The 20619-nt window shown below is 49.1% G+C and overlaps 2 protein-coding genes across 2 annotated transcripts in view; both read right to left on the bottom strand.

The window, feature by feature from the left end:
• RADIL (Rap associating with DIL domain) overlaps positions 1-20619 on the bottom strand; it is a gene marked incomplete at its 5' end in the record, with an annotated part of 113428 nt that overhangs the window by 43999 nt on the left and 48810 nt on the right. Inside the window, 1 exon segment of the mRNA XM_080829898.1 lies at positions 17839-18434. Coding sequence (XP_080686024.1) covers positions 17839-18434 — 596 coding nt within the window.
• PAPOLB (poly(A) polymerase beta) lies at positions 5344-7272 on the bottom strand (the record flags this gene model as incomplete). Its single annotated transcript, XM_080829899.1, has 1 exon — positions 5344-7272. The coding sequence occupies one exon, from the start codon at positions 7270-7272 to the stop codon at positions 5344-5346; it is 1929 nt and encodes a 642-aa protein (XP_080686025.1).

Here is a 20619-nt window from a genome sequence, read left to right as displayed (position 1 = left end):
GACACCTTTGCCCGGCCCCCTCTTCCTGCTTCAAATGCTGATGTGATGGCAGTGGCCCTGTGATCATCCTGCACTGGAGGGGACCTTCTGGACTGCAGGCATGATCTAGAATGGTGGGGCTGAACGTAGAGGCAGCTGTGATGACCCTGACTACCGCTGCCGGTAGAAAGAAACCTGTCTCGGGCTCAGCTCGTTACCTAATGCAGCTCCTGACACTTCTAAGAAACCACTGTGGTATTGGGTTTTTGACCACAGAATGGTCACACGTCTGAGAGCATTTATAACTTAGACCAACAATGAAACGAACACTGCTTCCTCCACCACCTAACCTGAAAAAGGTAGAACATTTCTAGGCTCACTGTGTTCTTGAAACTATACCTCCCTGTCCTCTCCCCACCTCTCATCTCACCAAAGGGAAGCACTACTCCGGATTCTGTGATTAACTTTCCCTTATTCTTTATTTGCCATTGGATCATACAGTTTTGTATCCCTAAGTTATATTGCTTTACTTTGTATCCCACTATTTTTCTGCAATTGTCTTGTTTACTCCAGATTATGAGCTAGCTCTATGCTGATGCATGGAGCTATGGTTCATTTAACCTCACCGCTCTACGCTGTTCATCGCATGAAGACACCACCATCTATCCATTTCCCCATTTATGGATTTGTGGGTTATTTCAAGCTTTAAGCTATTACAAAATGCTGCTCCCAACACTCCTGTATGTGTCTCCTGGTGATCCATGGAACAGAGTCTCTAGGAGAGTGCTTCCCGACTCTTCTGACACCATGGCTTATATAGAAAATGCCATTTACATGCACACTGGAGGAAAACTGGAGGCGTGTAGCGGTCTGGAGGGAGCTGCAGAGGGGGCCTGCAGAAGGGCACCTTCAAGGTTCGGGGGACCAGTGAAAGGAACCACAGCAATGCCCGACAGCCTGGTGGCAGAGACATAAATGAGTGGCCCAATGGTGCTAGGTTAAGTCCAAACTGTCTCCCGAGGGGCACTTCCCACTTTCACAGTCCCGTGCTAGAGCTCCCTCGGCTCCCCCTCATCCACAAGCCCACATGTTGTCAGACTGACGTTCTGTAGGACCAGTTGCTATGCTCTTAATTCATGTTTCCTCACCGCTACGGAGATGGGGCATCTTTCTGTGCTGACTGCATTCCTAGCTCCTCTTCTGAGAAGCCTATGCACTTCTCTTGCCCATGTTTTACTGGGGAGTTTCATCTTGAACAGACTGTTTCTGGCACCCTTGATACAGTCCAGATAGTAATCATTTGGCAGCTTTATGGATTCTACAATCTCCCTGTGCGGGCTTGTTTTTCACTTTTCACTCTTCATTATTTATTACAATTAAGAGATCCTGCGCATCAGTCTTTAATGGTTTCAGTCATTTTTTGGCGCCTTCTTTAGGAATCTCGTCTCTATGCTATTTGTTATTGAATAAAATAAAACCTGTTTTGTAATCAGAGGCTATGCTCTATGAATCTGACATTCTTTAATATGAGGAGTCTTATTTTCTGATCAAGAAGGAGGCTAATTTTTCCACAAGTCCAGGGCTTACTTGAGAATGATACACACTTTCCAATAGTTGGGTGGAAGGTACTCTAATACATGTCCAATAGATCAGGGATGACCAACGCCAGCCAGTGGGGGATGGGTAACAAATCCAGCCCCAGCCATCTGTGTACATATTGTGGCCGCTTGCGCTCCACAAAGCCAGGGTTAAGTAGTTGAGACAGAGACCGTATGGCCTCACAAAGCTGAAAATATCTACTATCTAGCCCTTTATAGGAAGGAGCCTGCCAACCTCTCGTGTTCAAAACTGTTCCCCCTGTCCTTTTTTTTTTTTTTTTTTTTTTTGGTCTGCTTGGTATCAATTAATGGAAGAGCTGCTTTAAAATCTTTTATGACAATGATACTTTGGCAATTTCTGCTAATCCTCACTTGTTATGTTACTTCACGTTGAGGCTCATTTATTGGGCGCAAATAAGTTTCAAATTGTCCCATGTCCATGGTATGTCATTTACTCTACCACTAGAGCAGTGGTCACTTTTTGTCCCTAGTTGTTATCTGCTCTGAAATCTGCCTGGGTGACATTGTCACTCTACCAGTCTCTCTTCCTTAGCGTGAATTATTTCCATTCTTTTATATCTTAACTTTTGGGTGTCTCTCTCATAAGTGGCATACAGTTGCACTCAGTTATTCCATGGAATCCGACGCACTCTTTTTTTTTTTTTTGAGATTATTTATTTATTTATTTATTTATCAGAGACAGTGAGCACAGGCAGAGTGGCAGGCAGAGGCAGAGGGAGAAGCAGGCTCCCCGCTGAGCAAGGAGCCCGATGTGGGACTCGATCTGAGGACACTGGGATCATGACCTGAGCTGAAGGCAGCTGCTTAACCAACTGAGCCACCCAGGCGTCCCCCGACGCACTCTTCTTAGTCAGAAAGTCTTGTCCATTTGTTATGTACAGTGACATATACTTGGTTTCATTTCCACCCTCTTAGACTGTATTTTCTTTTTATCTATTTTTTCCTATACTCTGCCCCCCTTTTTTCTTGCCTTTTTTTAAAATTTTATTTATTTGTCAGAGAGAGAGAGAGAGAGCACAAGCAGAGTGGCAGGCAGAGGCAGAGAGAGAGCAGGCTCCCCACTGAGCAAGGAGCCTGATGCAGGACTCGATCCCATGACCCTGGGATCATGACCTGAGCCAAAGGCAGCGGCTTAACCGACTGAGCCACCCAGGCATCTCTTGCCTTCTTTTGATTAAAAATATCGCTCCATTTTTTTACCTTATGAAGTTTTAACAATTTCACATGTTCCCCTAGCATTAAAACACGAATTCTAGACTTAATAAAGTCAAAAATTCCATCAGTGTCTTTACCCTCCTCTGCAACAATGTAAGAGCAGCTGAACTTTTTTTTTTTTTTTTTTGAGAGAGAGAGAAATGGAGCAGAGGGAGGGGCAGAGGGAGAGGGAGAAGCAGACTCCCTGTTCAGCAGGGAGCCTGACATGGGGTGCAATCCAGGGACTCCAGGATCATCATGACCTGAGCCTAAATAAGGCAGACACTTAACCAACTGAGCCCCCCAGGCATCCCAAGCATCTGAACTCTTTTTGTCAGATTTAAACCCCTTTGCTTGCTTCTTTATTTTTATTGTGTTTTCAATGGAGAAATACATCATCTGTTTGCAAAAATAACGCTTGAAAAATACAAGGGGTACAGGTTTTATAAAACAAAGCCAACTCCAGTCATGAGACACTATGTATGTACATCATGTGAAAAAACTCATCTGATATTCAGTTAATTAAAACTAGAAAGCTCCAAGTTTCCAATGTGGTTAAACAAGGAGAGTTACATAAAACACTTAATAAACTAATTTTTCCACCAACGTGTAAACAAAATGACAAGACTACATTTGGGCCTGGCAATTCCAGGCAGACCCCACAGCTCTCGTGCACGCTTCACCTGACTTACTGTGGCGGAAGGTCAAGGTGACTGCACGGGACAAAGATGCGGGCAACAGGAACACTGTGTACTTGACATCACAAAGTAGGGGTGAAAACAAAGCCTCAATTACTGCAGAGCCTAAAAGGAAGAAGACTATACTCCAACTTTGGAAAGTTAATCTAGAAGGATAGGGAAAGGGCTTAAGAAATAAATTACGGTTTCACGTGAAAAATGCACATGTGGTAGAAAGGCAGGAATCAGGACCAAGCTAACCGGAAAAACTGTCAGGCTGTGTCCAAATTAAGACAAAACTTCAATTCATCTACATCTGCTGCCATTCGCGTGTCCTAAACATGGACGTCCTGCCACTTAGGTATAAGTAGTCTTTTTTTTTTTTTTTTTTTTAGTTTAAAGGAAGGCATTCCTAATCTCTTGTAGAATAAAACAAAAACCGGAAGCTACTAGATAGCAAGTGCTTGCTAGGAACTATTTTGTATGTTTCCACATATAAAATTTACCGATAAATTTTAGCGATTCCTTTAAAAATAAAAATTGGCTTAAATATTTTGGAGAAGAGGCCTTTTTGCTACAGGTTTAAACTGGAAATTAGCTTTACTGTAAGCAGATACTCTGTGGGGCATACAAAATTTCTCCTCTGTATAGGTCAAACAGCCATCCAAGACCGATAACTGTTTCCCAATTCATTACTTTCAGTAAAGCTTTCATGAAATATTAGCCATGGAATCAAAATCCAGTGTTTTGTACCATGTGGCCACAGGATTGCGGGTTTCACATCATGGTTAAGAATACATTAGCATTCTGGGTCTTTTTTAGGACTCTTAACATACAAGCATACCTCGTACATACAAGCAAAGAGAAGGGAGGGGTAGTAAAAGTTTTTTTGTTTAGGACAAATGCTTAAGGACACAAGAATATGGAACTCTGTTAGCTCTGAGACAGTACTGGCTGTGTGACTGCTAATTGTAGGCACTCTAAAACAATTCCACAGGTAAAACCAACATATTATTTCTTGATGGCGTCCCGGCAAAACCAAAGATTTACTGATCACTGTTTCAATGTCAGATATATACCCAATGAGCTGACATTTCATTTTAAAGGGTTAAAGCTACGTCATGGGGACCAAGCTAAATGGATGTTTGTGCTTTTTCTGGAGTTTAGTACACACTGCACAAGGGCATCCGGGTTGACAGTTAATAATGAAGAAAACTCTTTAGGAAAAAAACTAAAATTCATCAAGTTGAAAAACTTAAAATTAGTTCTACTTTCTAATAAAAATATACATAAAGTGCATCATCAGTGTAAGGAATTCCAATACCAGTTTGTATTGCAAATTTTCCCCAACAATGCATCAAACATAAATCCAGTCCGGATGTCAAGCATGGGTACAAATATAGCTGGAGGGCTTTTTCTCTTGTTTTTCTCTTTATGGGCAGTCGTCCTTTAAAATAGTTAAGTAACCGCTGCTGACGCATTTGTAGTAGTACGTCTAGCATCATATACTAACCTGGACCTCTGATCAAGATTAGCCAAGTAAGGGAAGTTACCAAGTAAGGCTAAATCTAGCTTGAGTCAAATCTAGTTTGGTACCCTTCGTTCTCCTCCTTTAGCATTTGAAGACAACGGGTTGAGTTGGCAGATATAGTTTATGGACCTTTGAGGTTGTTTGTATCAGTTCAATCTGTCTTCCCGAATTCTTGGTAACAGGATTTGCAGGGAGAGCCGGGATATTAGAAAGTTCTGTACTGGATGTTTGCCACAAGGCCAGCCACTGTCGGAGTAGTTTCTAATGGAGTTGTACTTGTCTCTTTATGAGACTGTTCCTCTTCTTTTAGTTTCCTTGGTCCTTTATGAGGTGAGAATGCCGACTAGACACCCACGATAGGATTAGCTATGTTTGTCGCAGTGCTCCCTGAAGGCCTGGGTGGATGGTTTACCAGACGTGTTGAAGAAACAACTCTGGCAACTGTGGTCTTTGGTGGTGGAAGGAGGGCTGGCTGTGAGGCAGTCTGAGGAATGCTTTCGCTTGACGCACCCCCTAAGCTTTCGCTGGGAGTCCCTCGTTGCAAGGAAACTTCAGTAACTTGTACGGCGGTCACGGATGCTGCCATTACAGCAGGAGCAGGACTGTTTCTGCCCTGAGAGGTGCCAGTCACTGGGCCGGTCTTCATAGTACCAGCAGGTAAAGGCACAGACATGCTGTCTTCACTGTCTGTAGACAAGTCAAGGCTGTTGTCACTCAAAGCTGTTAAAGTGACACCTTCCATTGAATGGGTTTTCCGTTTCTGAAGCACGTGATTAGGCAGCAGTTGATGAAGTTCCTTTCTTCTTAAATGCATCGCAGCAATTTTCATATCCATCTCAAACATCTTGCTATTTATTGCTTGCCTATAAACTGTATCTGTGAAAGACTGGATATCATAGGTGAGATCAATACTGAGAACATCCGAGTTTTCTGGCTTTTTTAACACTAACCCAATCACCCACATTGTACGAAATTGTTCCTTGTCAGGATCTTCTTTAGGTGCCGGAAACGACTGAGGATTCACGTGCGCCAGAGTAATAAATTCATTCTTCTCCAAGCTTCCAACCAGGATTCGGATTTTTGACTCCACCAAGCCCACCCATTCTAGATGTTGTTTTTCTGTTGGTGCACTTGCTAGGAGTACAATATAATGCTTGTACTTTTGAAAGAAGCTTGGAGCTTCAAAAAGCTTGGACCACTCTGCCTTACTCAGCAAAATCTCATGTGTGATAGCAAGCCCTTGTTTAAACTCCTCAATCATGACCATCCTCGTTGAAACAGACACATTGTATGTGGAGTTCTGCTGTGGGTACGCTGGTGTGATTATGGGCATAAGATGGTACCTATCACTGGGATTTACTCTTGGGTCCCACACAGGCAAATTAAGATTCCGCTCTTCAGGCTCTTTCAGTAGCACTGGATTTGGCCATTCCCATTCAGAAAATACCAAGAAAAACTTACGAACAAGAGTTGATGCTATTGCATTTGGGTAGAGCTGGCAAGTTCTCGCTACTAGCATGGCCCAAGAAACACCTCCCAGGAATCCTAATATATTGGAATAGATATTGTGGCATTTGGCCCACAGTTTGATGGCTCTGAGAGTTAACCTGAAGTTGTCAATGTTTGGAACTAGATGTAAAATTTCATCTGTCACCCGGCAACCGTTAAGGCTTCTTATGCATCTAATATCTAAGTTTTTAAGCAGACTGTCATCTCTTAGGTCCAAATCTTCTGGAATAGTCTGCAGTGCCAACCTTGCAAACAAAATATCAATCTCTATACCATCAAAACACAGTTTAATAACTGGTACAAAGGCCTCCTCAACAGCCCTTAAATCTTTTACTTCTTCGTGTAGTTTCAATTTGTCATAGAATGAGGTGAAAAAGTCACTTCGATCAACATGTCTCGGCGCAACGCACAGCGCATCAATGTCAGCGCCTTTCGTGTGTACTCCTAATCTGTAAGAGCCAAACGTAAAGATTTTCCCTCCAACATTTTCAATTACAGCTTGTGGAAGGCTCTTGCTTTCACTGATTTCTCGTATCCATTCCTTTACCAGATTATTTAATTTTTCCAAAATTAAAATCCTGCGCTGCAGTTCCTCTTCCTCTTCAAAAACCCCAAAGGGCTTCAGGGTTTCAATTAACTTCTGGGTAAGTACGCAGTCAGTCTCCTTGGGGGCTGCTAAGCTGATGGGGGAGGAGATGCCATAGCGCTTGGGCGGCGGCGGTGTCTGTTGTGATCCCGGGGTTGTCATCGGAAACGGCATCATCTCTAGCGCCGGCCCTGCCACGCCACGTCCCCCGCCACCGCGACCTCCACGGCCGCTGCCCGGGTCATGATCCGCTGAGGCGGGAGGGGCGGGGCTCCTACCAGCCCAGGTCCAACCCGCTTCCCCACCACTCCCGCCGCTTCAAGCGCCTCCCTGCAGTCCCCTCGGCCCCAACATGGCGCCCAGGCCCTCGGAGCGGCGTTCTAGAACGGCCACGCACACCACGGATGCCACGGCACCTGCGTGCCGCGCGGAGCCTCACGGGAGTTGTAGTTTCCGAGGTTCCGCCGCAAAACTCCGACAGGTGTAGGTGGCCAGGGGTACGCCTTGCTCTCGGCTTCATCGGTACTGGTTACACACACCTACCGTCCAGTCCCTTGATCACCATTTTCCCATACACCTCAGATCGTCTTCCTCTCCAGGGGCAGCTTCGGGTGGCCTTCGCCCTCAGGCGCATCCTTCAGAAGCCCCTCACAGTGAGGGTCTGCGGTGCAAAGCACCTCGCGTTGCGTCCTCCGCGGCCAGGTGCCTGGCCGGTGGTGTAGCTGGGTCTGCAACTCCGGGCTGACGGTTCTGTTCTTCCCAGCTGCCGCCTCTGGTTTCTACGGTCTCTGCTGAGAAGTGCGCAGTCTGGCTGACCTGCTCCCTTGTCCTTTCCTCTGGCAGCTGCAGAAATCCTCTGTGCCCTCAGTGTCCTGCAGTATGACCACCACTAGGTGTCAAGGGGCACACGTGATTTCCGAATCATAAGATTCGTGCTTTTTATTCCATGACCTCAGGAAGAAACTCAGGCATGTCCTCGGAATATGCTCCCCACACCGTTCTCTTGATTCTCTTCATGTGGACGTGCGATAAACTTTCTCACTGGGCTCTCCATGTCTCTTACCTCCTGTTTCCTCCTGGGTGGTGATCAATTCTCCAGTTGTTGCAGTTAGTCTCAGCTGTAGTTAGTCGGCTGTTTAAGCCATCACGGAAGCATCTATTTAAGTACTTACATTTTTAATTCCTGGAAGCGTTTTCTTGTTCTTTTCCACATCTTCCCTCTTTGGAAGACGTTCTATTACTTCCTGTTTCCTTTCTACCTTTTATTCAGTAAACATTTCAAACTTATTATTCTATAACTAGTTATAACTATAACTAATGGTCCCAATTCTTAATCCTCTTAAGTATTAATTCTTAATACTCTTGAGAATCTGAGTCTAGCTTATTTTCTACAGACTCAGACAGGCATTGCTTCGGGGGTCTTATAATTTTGGGACCGTGATCTCATCTCTGGTGAGTCTGGGGATGCCTGTGTGGATGTCCTTCCAAAGAGGAATTGTTTCGTCCCTATCAGATGTCCTTGTACGCTATCAAATTGTATGCTGTAATTGAATTCCTTTTCCAAGGACTAGCCAGATCACCTGAGTAGTGTGATTCTGAATCCCAAACATACGTTAAAGGAAGAGTGGTTTTTGATTCGAGGGAAGAGTTTTCCCCACCCAGAGCCCAGATCCAGGAGAACTCTCTGTCACCTTCTTTCACCAGCTCTCAGATTCTTCCTCTCCCATCTTCTCATTCAGTGTGTCGCCCTTCAAGAGTTGCAACCATATCCAGGGGTTTCAGTTCCCACTCCCTGCCTCTTTAGGTCCTGAAGCTCTAGGTCTCTCTCTTTTTTTTTTCTTAAGATTTTATTTATTTTATTTGACAGAGATCACAAGTAGGCAGAGAGGCAGGCAGAGAGAGAGAGAGAGGAGGAAGCAGGCTCCCTGCCGAGCAGAGAGCCCGATGCGGGGCTCAATCCCAGGACCCTGGGATCACGACCCGAGCCGAAGGCAGAGGCTTTAACCCACTTGGTCTCTTTCTTGGGCAGCTGTTAAAGTTTCTTGATTGCAAAGAATGGCAAATGCCTCCAGAGCAATCATAACATAGAGAGCCAGCTAAGATTCTGAGGTTTCAAAGTACCTCTTTTTGGTTTCTTTTCACCCCTGCTGATTTACTTTATTTTCTTGGGTACTCAGCTATGCATCGTAAAGGAGATTCTTTTATATTTCAACCAACACTTCCAGGCACTTTATATAGAAAGATTTTCTAGGGTAAGTAATCCCACCATATTGCAAGAAACAGAAGTACTTATTTTTCCACCCATTTCAATATAGTTTGCATCCTCAACATTCCAGCAACACAGCTATCAGTAAGGTCTTTGGTGACTTCCATGTTGCTTAATCCAATGGATCCAACCGTCTACATCTTTTTTGACCTATAGTAGCCTCTCCTTGGCCTCCATGACACCACGCTCTTTGTGCTGTCGTGTATATCCTGGGCCTCCCCTCAGCCTAATTTGCTGATTGCCCCTCCATTACCTAGCCTCTAAAGTTGGTGTTTCTCTCATTTCGATATTAAGCTCTCATTTCTCCTTATCGTATATACATTCACTACCTCGATCTCTATTTTCACAGCTTCATTTTTTTAAAGATTTTATTTATTTATTTGACAGAGAGAGAGATTACAAGTAGGCAGAGCAGCAGGCAGAGAGAGGGGGGGAAGCAGGCTCCCTGCTGAGCAGAGAGCCAGATGCAGGGCTTGATCCCAGGAACCTGAGATCATGACTTGAGCTGAAGGCAGAGGCTTTAACCCACTGAGCCACCCAGGAGCCCCTATTTTCACAGCTTTAAATATCACCTATTTACAGCTTAATTTAAGCCTCTGTAACAGACCCTTTTTAAAGATTATATATACACACACATACATATGTATGTATGAATGTATATGAGAGAAAGTGCGCTCAAGAGAGAGGACAGGGGAGCGGGGCAGAGGGAAAGGGAGAGAATCCCAAACAGACTCCACCTGAGCACACAGAGAGCCCCACATGGGGCTCAATCTCATAACCCTGATATCATGACCTGAGCCGGAACCAAGAGCCAGACACCTAACCAACTGAGCCACCCAGATGCCGCATAACACTGTCTTCTAAGCTCCAGATCTGTATTCTCTGACTTCCTATCTACCACCTCCATTGAATATCTGAAACTTAACTTAGTCTAAAGAGAGCCCTTACTCTTCCCTCCATAATTTGTTTCTCTCTCAGTGGTCACCATTTTAGTAAACGGCATCTCCGCCCACCCCAAATGCGCATGCCAGAAACTGGGGAGTCGTTCTCAACACCTCCCTCTTTCTCAAACTCACCATCGAGTTCATTTACAAATATTGTTGATTCTGCCTCCAGAATATATTTGGGATTCATACACTTCTCTCTACCTGTTCCCTCACAACTCTACTTGAGGTTACCATCAACTCTCATCTAGACTCCTATAATAACCTAATTAATTGCCTACTACTGACTTTTTCAAGTATTTTCTACTAGGAGCCAGAGTGGTGTTTTAACCTCTTCATTGGCCTCCCATTATACTAGTCTAAAATCTAAGATACCCAACAACCCAGGTTGGTCTTCCCCTGACCATCTCTCCAGCCTTAGTGCCCACAGCTTTCCCCCATGCTCTAGCCACACGGCCTTCCAACGCCTTGCCTTTGCTTCACTGTCTCTCATTCCTGAGTCTGTACACAATGCTCTTCCCTCCACCCAGAAAGCTCTTCTGGCTCCACAGGTGCCCACTACTCTTCACCTGGCTAACGTGTTGTCATTCTTGAGCCTGGCTTAAAATTGACCTCCTCGGAGGGAGCCTGCTTCCCTCTCTCTCTCTCTCTGCTTACTTGTGATCTCTCTCTGTCAAATAAATAAAATCTTTAAAAAAAAAAAAAATTGACCTCCTCGGAGAGAATTTTCCTAACCTTCACGCTCGACTAGCACATGTGCTTTTCTTCCACAGCACTGACCACAGTTTGTAATTACGTTTTCCATGTGATTGTTTCTTTGCCTTTGCTTCCCACTAGACTCTCGGCTCCATGACAACATGATCTATCTATATATACACCCCGTCAGGCACCAGTGGAGTAGCACTCAACAAATATTCGCTGACGAATTAATGAATGAGCACAAAAAAGAAAATTCTTTCTCCTTTGAGTCACTGGTAATCAACAACCAGAAGACTCGTTTCCTGGATTTTGATTAGGTAGAGGTCAGTTTCCGATCTACACCTTGCAACCCAATTCATTTCGGGGCTCGGTTCACAGCTACTCATCCCAGTTGGCTACAGGGAGTTCCTGCGGCCTCGTGACTCCAGGAGCCCACGACACTACAGCACCTTTTGATGAGGGAGGTGTCCATGGGTCAGGGGCTCATACTCAGTGCCTGAGGATGGGGAAGGGCCACACAAGGAAGTACACCACGGTCACAGCAGCCTCTCTGGAGAAGCTGGGGTCCAGCAGTGCTTACTAGGAAACCAAGTGGACGTGTCTACAAGCCAGAAGTTCTGTTTCTGGAGAAGACCATCAGAGAACTCTAGATGGACCCTTAAGAGGGTGGATGTGCCATTGTTTGTAGTAGGATGAAGCTGGATGCAACCTGAGTGCCCGTGATTTGGGGAATGCATAATGTGGTGTATGTAAATACATGTAAATGATGGAAAACTAGGCCTCCGTCAAAAGCAACAAACTGAAATTTACAGCACCACAGGGAGATATTAATCTTATCATTCAGTGTCCTTGAAAGTTTAAAGTTTGATAGGGCACCTGGGTGGCTCAGTGGGTTAAGCCTCTGCCTTCAACTTGGGTCATGGTCTCAGGGTCCTGGGATCGAACCCCACATTGGGCTCTCTGCTCTGCAGGAAGCCTGCTTCCCCCCTTTCTCTGCCTGCCTCTCTGCCTACTTGTGATCTCTTTCTCTGTCAAATAAATAAATAAAATCTTTTTTTAAAAAAAGTTTAAACTTTGATATAGTCAAATCCATCTACCTTTTCCCCTTGCGGTTTGTGCCTCGTAAGCCTTCTGTGAAGTCTTTCTTTCTTTTAGCGGAAGCCAATTATCCAAACACCAATTACAAAATCCTTTCCCCACTACCTAGTAGGCAGTCTACATTGCACCAAATTCCCATTGCATCAGTCAACATAGGTCTTTATCTGCCTTCTCTATCCTGTGCCCTCCATCTGCTTGGACATTCCTGCCCCTAAACCACATGTCTTAATTACCATGGTTTTAAAACACATCTCAGAGCTGAGGAGGTCAATCTCCCCTACCCATGCTCGTCTTGTTCAAACCTATCTTGGACACCTGAGAACCAGGCTCCTTTCACAAAGATGGACTCAGTCTGTGCAAGGAGAACTGTGCAAGGTGAACTTGGACTTCACTTACTACTTTCACTCCATACGCATCTGAACATGTGTTCAAGATCTCTGGAGACGTTTCTGCCACTTCAACAAAAAAGGAGTTGACTAGCATTCTCTGCTTATTATTATCTAAAACCAGTGAGAGACACTATGCCATATGATTTAGTATATCCCCCACAATCTTTCCCCAAAATTATAAGACCCTTTTGGGAACCAACAGATATCAACCTGCTTTAAATGTTAATAAAACATAGTTGTTAGTATGTTAATACTTCTTGGATATGCTTCATGTGGTTGGCTGGACTAAATGAGGTTTCTCTTTCCATTTAACCAGATTCAAAATTTTGGTTTTATGTCTACCCGTTTCAAGACAACTTTAAAGAGGTTGATCCGCTTTGCTGCAATTTGGTACAACCCAGAAGGGATTGACAACCAGTGGATTTGTTATACTAGGCACAAATGCTGGCTAATGGATTTTTTTTTTAAACATACTTCTTCCAGAATTTTAAAATCAATTTTGGTAAAACTATAAAGAAGTTTTAGAAGATATGAGTTAAGTGCTATTTATAGAATCCCTAGTTACTAGTGACAAGCAATTATCACCCCCTCTCACCATGTGAGCATCCCAGTTGGGGGCCAAACATGAAGAAAGATGAGGAACCGTGGATCTGAGGGCTGCCAGATGTCTGGTGTTCCTGCTCGTCCCCCCACACTGACGCCTAACCCCTCTGGCTCCAGCATCCCGGGAGAGTCTGCACGCCCGCACACACACTCCCCTTTCACTGCCTAAATTCCTGCCCTGCAGTGTCCACACTGGCCGCTTCGCCAATCCCTCTGACAGTTTACAGCTTGTCAACATTTTACACCAGTTCTGACCTCCCACTGTGGGTTTGGAGGTAAGCTTTGGAGGCTCCCTGTATAATGTGGCCGGAAGTCCCCAGGGAGGTGAGGGTGCTGCCGGCCGGGCCCCCGGTGGGCGCCACCCAGCTCAGGGGAACAGGACCGTTAAGCCGCCTCCAACACTGCACTTCTTTGTGAAACTGAAGGTTCTGGACTTTTTAAAAATCTACACAAGGAATTAAAGATGAGACGGGGTCCAAGCAAGTAACCATTCAACTTTATGTTCTCTTTGAATTAAAAATTCTCAAACATGTCTTTTAAGCTCAATGACTTTAGACTAATAAGAAGAGTTAGCAGTTGTCTTGCTTTTCACCAAACCGCATAAAATAAACTCTGTCCACAATGATTCTATCCCTGCGAATATGCTCAAAGGAGTCTCACTCAAGACTCACAAGGCAGTCACTCCCTAACAGAAGGAGATGAAAACCCAGATGGCCTCTTTTATCCTGAGAGAAGTTATTAAAGAGCAGATTCACTGCAAAAGGAAAATGTCAAAAGCACAGGGAGGTTGGGGGACGAACGGGGAGGTTGGGGGACGTGTGAGGACAGAATTCATGGTGCACAATCCATGAGTGGAGACAGCAGAGGGCAGCCCCAACATTTCTGTCACTGGCAGGGGGGTGGGGGGCTCCAGGCTCCATCTGCCCATCTGTGGATGGAAAGGTGGAAGGAACCACACACCGAAGTCAGGTGCTCAGAGTCAATGTATCTGCCACCACCGGCCACTCACACTGGGCCTGAAGGAGAGGGGAGGTGGGCAGCTTATACCATCAGGTGCCCAAGGGGCGCAGTCCCCATCACTCAAGCGACAGCTTGCACCAGGGACCGCCTCCCCATCAGCATACCACCCTCTCTCCTCCCCGTCCCCAACCCCCGGCAAAGAAAATGGATTCTAACTCGGGAGTCTTAGACACACATGGGAAGTGGGACTCAGGGAGGAGCTTGCTCCCCTTACAGGCAGCAGTCCTTCAACAGGCACTTAACAAGCCCCTACTGTATGCCCCACACTGTACAGACCCTTGAACGGTGGTTGGTCACAAGCCCCTAGGCCGAGAGGCCCTGCAGGGGCACGGCCTGCACACTGCAGGTCAGAGGCTATAGACCCGCTCTAAGCTCGCCTCCTTCACAGAGGACACCCACCTGCAGGGAATGGAACAATGCCGAGCCTGAGGGCCACATAAACACGGGCAGAAAAACAAGCCCTGCATGTCACCCTTAAGTCACTGGGCTTTCGAGGCACCCAAGTCCCTTAGTGAGCCACAGAGAGCGAGCGTGGCCTGAGGACCATGAAGGCACATGGCCACTGGCCCCAGTGGTCAAGTACTTGCTGTGGCCAACAAACTAAGCTCAGGCCACTGGGTCCAAACTGGTGCTTCCTAGTCCAGGGCCAGTTTGCCCCCAGGGACACCCGCCAATACCAGGAGACATTTTCAGTTGCCACAGGGAGTAGGGGTGTTGCTGGCACCTAGCGGGCAGAGGCCTGGAACTACGAACTACCCTCCAGTGTACAGGTCAGCCCTCGCAGCAAACCGCGGGCCGAAAATGTCAGTGAGGCCAAGGCTGAGAAATCCAGGCTAAATAAACCCTTCGGTCCTAGAGACACAAAGGAACCTTCACTCTCCCCCTCCCAAGCCACTGATAGAGACCACATGGCCCAGCTGTCACCCCACCCCAAAGTGCGCAGAAGTGATCACTATCTCTGTGTCAGTGACAGGACCCAGAGCCCTGTCTGTGCTCTTGATCCGAAACACCAGCCTCCTGGGAATACACGAGTGGGAGAGGCCCTGCTGCCCCGCCTACGCCAGCCGCCTCTCTCCCGGAGCGGATGCACAATATTTTGATACTCTGGAAATCAGGGGGAAGCTGGCAGCTGTGAAAAGACAGTGTTTATGAAAACAAAACCCAGAGTGCCTGAGTGCATTACTATGGGTGCATAGCAGTGGTCCAAACGGTGAAGGGGAGCCCCAGGAAGCGCCCGGCGCACCCTCTTTGACACCCTGATTCAGAGGGGACCCCCCTGAGTCTGCAGGAAGAGGGCCTTCCCAGCGCCCGCTCCCGGTTGCTTCTTAGCTCCAAAGAGCCACCAGGACGCACGCCCTGGGCACTGGCTAAGCGAGCCCCGACCCCCAGGCCGCATGAAGTCACGTGCACGTGCACACTGCACACACTGGCACACACAAATGCATGCACACACACACAGGCATATGTGCACACGCAGGCGGTCCCTTCCTTCTTCGCCACTCTTCCCAGACGAGGTAGACTGCTGCTGGCCCACGGGAAGAGTAGGGACAAGCTGGCAGAGAAGCGCGGAGCACCGCAGTGCAGGGGAATTCAGCCGGGTCCTGAACACAAACACCCCACCTCAGCAGGCGTTGCTTGCCCCTGTGCACACGTCCCCCCACCCCGCAGCCTCCTGGCCACACACAGGCCAGCAAGGCGCCCCCTCTCTAGAGGACAGGCAGGCACGGCAGGGGCTGGGGGAGGTGGGGTTCGGCAGGAGACGGGGCAAAGTCTTCCCGAGCAGGCGGACCAACAAGCTTGAGATTCCTTCTCATTATCGGACTTGGCCCAGAATCGTCAACACGCACGGAACGTTCGCTGCGGCTCCTGGGGGGCGGCTCAGACGACCCACAGCCTCCATATGCCTCACTGCACCGTCTTGCCCATCACAGGTGGGGGGTACAGCATAGTCAGGGGTCCCAGAGCGCCCAGACCACATCCCAAGGGAAGGCCGGCAGCAAAGGCTGACTTCCTGGGGTCCAGGAGGCCTGCTTCAGGCAGGTAACACAACCCGCTTCCAGCCCGGAGAAGTGTGTCAGTGAGACTGGTCCCTGTCAATAGATTCTTTATTTGAAAGGTTTTGCAAAACCAACACCAGGTTGAATAGGCTGTGGGCAATCAGGCTTCTCTTGCCTCGACTCACATAAAAGGCAGGCCATCTACAAGGGGCTGGTGAAGAAGGAGACAGAGTTCTGTGTCCTACAGATGGCATCTGGCCCCGGGGCCCCCACCAGCCATCACCCGTATGACACAGAGCAAGCTTTCGAAGGCCCTGGCGGGCACCCAGGGCAGAGTGACCCCTGTGCCCTTCACTCAGCAGAGAAAACACCAGGTGAGACAGTGACCAGGAGCTGAACATCCGTGCAGCAGGTCTGCCTGGCCTTGTGGGAGGCAAGGCAGGACCAGATAAAAAAAAAAACCAAAGCCTGGGCCTACAGGGGGGCTGGGGAACTCAGGATGCTGGTCCAGGGAGGCTTGAAAACAATGATACAAACTACACCCAGGCCTGCTTGTGATTCTCACCATGTGCCAGCAACTCCCAGAGCTGTCAGGGGTAACTCCCCACCATCAGAAGGACCCCCAGCTCTGTCCTCAGCCCACTTCTGCCTAGGAGCACACGGAACAGACTGCTTGCCACATACAGGAAATGTTAATAATACACAACTATGACCCCCTGCACGTCTGCCACGCACCATGCTAAGCGCTTTACTGTATCACTAACGCCCACGATGCTGAAGTCATGGCCCCATTCTCCAGATTGGGAAACCAAGACCACAAGAGGCAAACTAATTTGCCTAAGGTCACAGAGGGCCACTGCTGCTGAATGTCAACCATGGCCCCCTCTGGACTGTGAGACTCAGAGGTTCCCATCAGGCCCGAGTGACCCCAACCCCTGGGAGACCCACCAACCCCCACCCCCTGCTCATCTCTACACACTGAAAGTACAAAGCAGGCCCCGGAGCAGAAGCAGGGCTAGAGAGAATGAGCATTTGCAACACCTCGGGGACACACACAACAGGTCAGGAGGGCTCAAGGCCCCTTTAAACACTGGGACATCATGAAATCTAACGACAACGCAGGGCCACACAGAACAAGTCCCTCCTTTACATAGAGCCACCATTTTCTCCAGGAAATTAAGAAAAAAACAAATACAACTTAAAATACATTTAGGAGTCTTTCCACGTTTGAAAAAAATTATTGTTTATGGTGTTCACCTATTAACATAACCAACTTCCCACCAACTGAACAAGAAGCAGACATAGAGCAGTGGCCCATAGGCCTCCAACAGCCCCAGGCACCCACAGCCCCATGCCCACCCAATGCACCCCATCCTCTCTGGAGACCCGACTTCCTCCCTTGTCCTTTCACCGGCCAGTCCCTGAGATTCCGGACTTCCCTAACGCACCCGCCACCCGCACGGACCCAGAGCACGTGGTGCGCCCGGCTCTCGGCACCCAGGCACCTGACCGCAAGACTAAAGCACCAGCCCCCAGTCCTGCAGGAGAGACGGACCGCAGTCTCCAAGGCAGCTTGGATTAAAGTGGGAAATCTATGAAGTCCTTAAACGCCGTGACAGAGCAAACATACCTTCCTGAGTTTTCCTCCAAACGGAGCCCCGAGCCTCTGGCTTTCTGTCCTCCCCAGGCCAGCCCCCGCTTTCCCTGAGGCGTCTCCCCCTCCTCACCTGCGGTCATGGTGTCCACGTCCTTGGCTGCCAGCTCCTCCACGTCAGACCTCTTTCTTAGCTCAAACCTCCGGGACAAGCCTTCTCGGGGTTTCCATAATTCCTGGATCAAGAGGGGCTTCTCGTTATCTCCAAAGACCCGAAAGCACTCGGCCTGCCACTGCTGCCCCGAGCCGCCGGCCTGGCCCACCACGTCGCACAGCACATACTGGCTGGCGCACTCGGGGCTCAGGGCGTAGCGCTCCAGCGCCTCCTTCACCAGCTCCTGGGCACTGGACATGCCGGTGGCCAGGACGCTCTTGTAGTGCGTCCCCGTGCAGACGCTGTCCCCGAACACCTTCAGGACCCCAGGGGCCGAGAGCTGGGTGGAGAGTTCCGCGGGGTCGTCGCTGGCACCCAGGCTGGAGAAGGTGGCGTCCAGGTCCCGGTACTTGTAGCTCAGCGTCCTGGACAGCATGCTGGACAGCAGCTGGCTCTGCCGCTTCAGCTTGCTCTTGGTGGGGGGAGACATGATGAAGTGGGTCCCATAAAACATGGCGGGCCAGTCATGGACGAGGGCGGGTGGCTCTGACCAACGGCATGGAAAACACTGCGTCCTGGGAGAAAAACGTCAGGTAGGTTAGCATCGACCATCGAGTGGCGAGAGCAAACGAGGCTCAGGTGAGTCTAGCGGACATAAGGGGCCATCCAGGGTCCCGAGTCCCAACCCAGCCAGCGGCACGCTCCCTCCAGCCACCAGAGCACCTAAGTCACACGGACCGCAGGGCACAAAGCAGGTTTGAACAGCCTGAAGTACCCTTCAAGGAAAGCCATTACCAGGAAGCATGAAGAGATCACCAAGAGGTAAGACCCGCTCTGCCGCGGGGTTCTGATGGCTGCGGAGAGCCTGGCGCATGCGCCCTGTGGCAGGCAGCCAGGAAACAGGCCGTGGGCACGTGGATGAGCAGACTTGTCCAGCAGAATTGGGACAGGGCTGGCCCTGTCCCGTGGGAGGCAGCCCACAGAGGGCAGCAACGCTCATTGCCTTAAGCTCAGCCTCTCCTACACCATAGCCTCTACTACGGGAAATTAATCACAAGCACCAACGGAACTAAGAAAACAGGCAAAGACACGGACGCATTAACAGAGTGATCGGACACTCAGAACACAGATCCCCCAAAACGCGGCTCCTCGATGACTGGTCCTGGCTTGGAGGAGCTGCTTCCCTGGGACAGCTGCTCTACAACGTCCACGCGACCACAATGGACACAAAAGGGCTCTTCCAGAACCAGCGGAGGCATGATTGGAATGTATGCATCCCACCCACCACCTCCAGCCTGGTATTCAGGCCTGGTCCAGGCCAGTGATGCAGTCTCGCTGGACAAATCAGAAGACAGCTCTGGGACGCTGTGGTGTGTCATAAAATCATAATTCCATGCACCTAGAGCTCGAAGGGCTTAGGATTCTAAAGAGATAGTTTACCAGGCTCTCCCCGCCCAGGAGCTGTGGGAGCAGGAAGGCAGCCTCAGCCTCCTAAACACCAAAGCACTGCAACAAGTCGGGGACACTGAAAAACTGCACCCATCTCCCAGCCACCCTACATCCAACTCCTGTGCTCATGTCCTCGCCGAAGACAACAGCAGGCAGACTAACCCAGAAAAGTCTACCATCTCGAGGCTCTGCAAACAATGGCCCAGGTCCCAGTGAGTACAGCAGTGGGCCGCTGCCTTTGGGACAAATGTCAGCACTCACTCAGCCGGTGTCTGCAGTCCTGACCCACTCCTGGCTCCATGGGCACCGGAGAAGGCTTTCTGGAAGCAAAGCTGTGTGCTTAAGGCAGGAGAAAGTCACTGAGGACCCCCCCAAACAAAAGGACCCACACCGACCCCAAGGGAACCCACAGAGGACCTGCGCTTGGGCCTCCTGCCAGCTGTGCACTAGGCTTCCATCACGTTCTCTAAGTCCCTCACTCCGCCTGGGATGGAGAGTCTGGACGAAAGCGTGGAAACAGACCTGCCATTCAACTCCTCTAGGACCAACCTGGGTCTGTCAGCCACCACACACCCTCAGAGAATACCAAATGCTTCAAAACCTTCTGACAGCTTCATGAGCCAAAGATGAGGTTCCAAACACTGACGCCTGCCCCTCGGGGGTGGGTGGGGGACACTCCTGTCCTGTAGCCTATCATCTGTGCCCCCCCCACGTCCCCTCCCAAAGCTCTTTAGCACATGCAGTCAGTGTCCTCAGCAGAACAAGCCTTTGGGGCTCTCTCTGGCCTCCGTGAATGGCTCTAGAAAGGCTTCGGTTCTCTCCTGAGGAATGTGAGACCCATCTCCTTGTGAAATCCCAAGGAGGCCAGAGCTGGCCCCGGCCCCCACGCCCACACCCCCCTGCATGGGCCGGTCAGATACAACTGAGGCCTTTTGGCTAGAACCTGCATGCTAAGTTCATACGCCACATCCGCAGCCCATTCCCACTCGAGCCTTCCGCGTTACACAAGCGTTACACAACGTGCCTCTCAGGACACCCCGGCTCAGAAGCCTCTGGGTCAGCACCTTCTCAAAGGACCTGAACCCTCCCCAGACGCTCTGCTTACCTGGCCGCCTCCTTCAAGCACAGGCCCCAGGGTCTCGGCCCAAACCCAAAGTGGCCCAGAGGCTCAGAAGCCGCTGCCTCTCGAGAAGGGGTCTGATGTGAACTTAAATACGATGCCGTCGACTGCAAGAAAGGCCCCCAGATGCGGCGTAGAAGGGAACTGCTGTGCCTGGCACAGGGGCCAGGTTCTGTATTAATTCTGCCTTA

Source organism: Martes martes (genome assembly GCF_963455335.1).
Source record: "Martes martes genome assembly, chromosome: 18".
NCBI classification, from domain to species: Eukaryota; Metazoa; Chordata; class Mammalia; order Carnivora; family Mustelidae; genus Martes; species Martes martes.
Note: the sequence above shows the minus strand (reverse complement) of the source record. Positions and strands in the feature narration are given on the sequence as shown.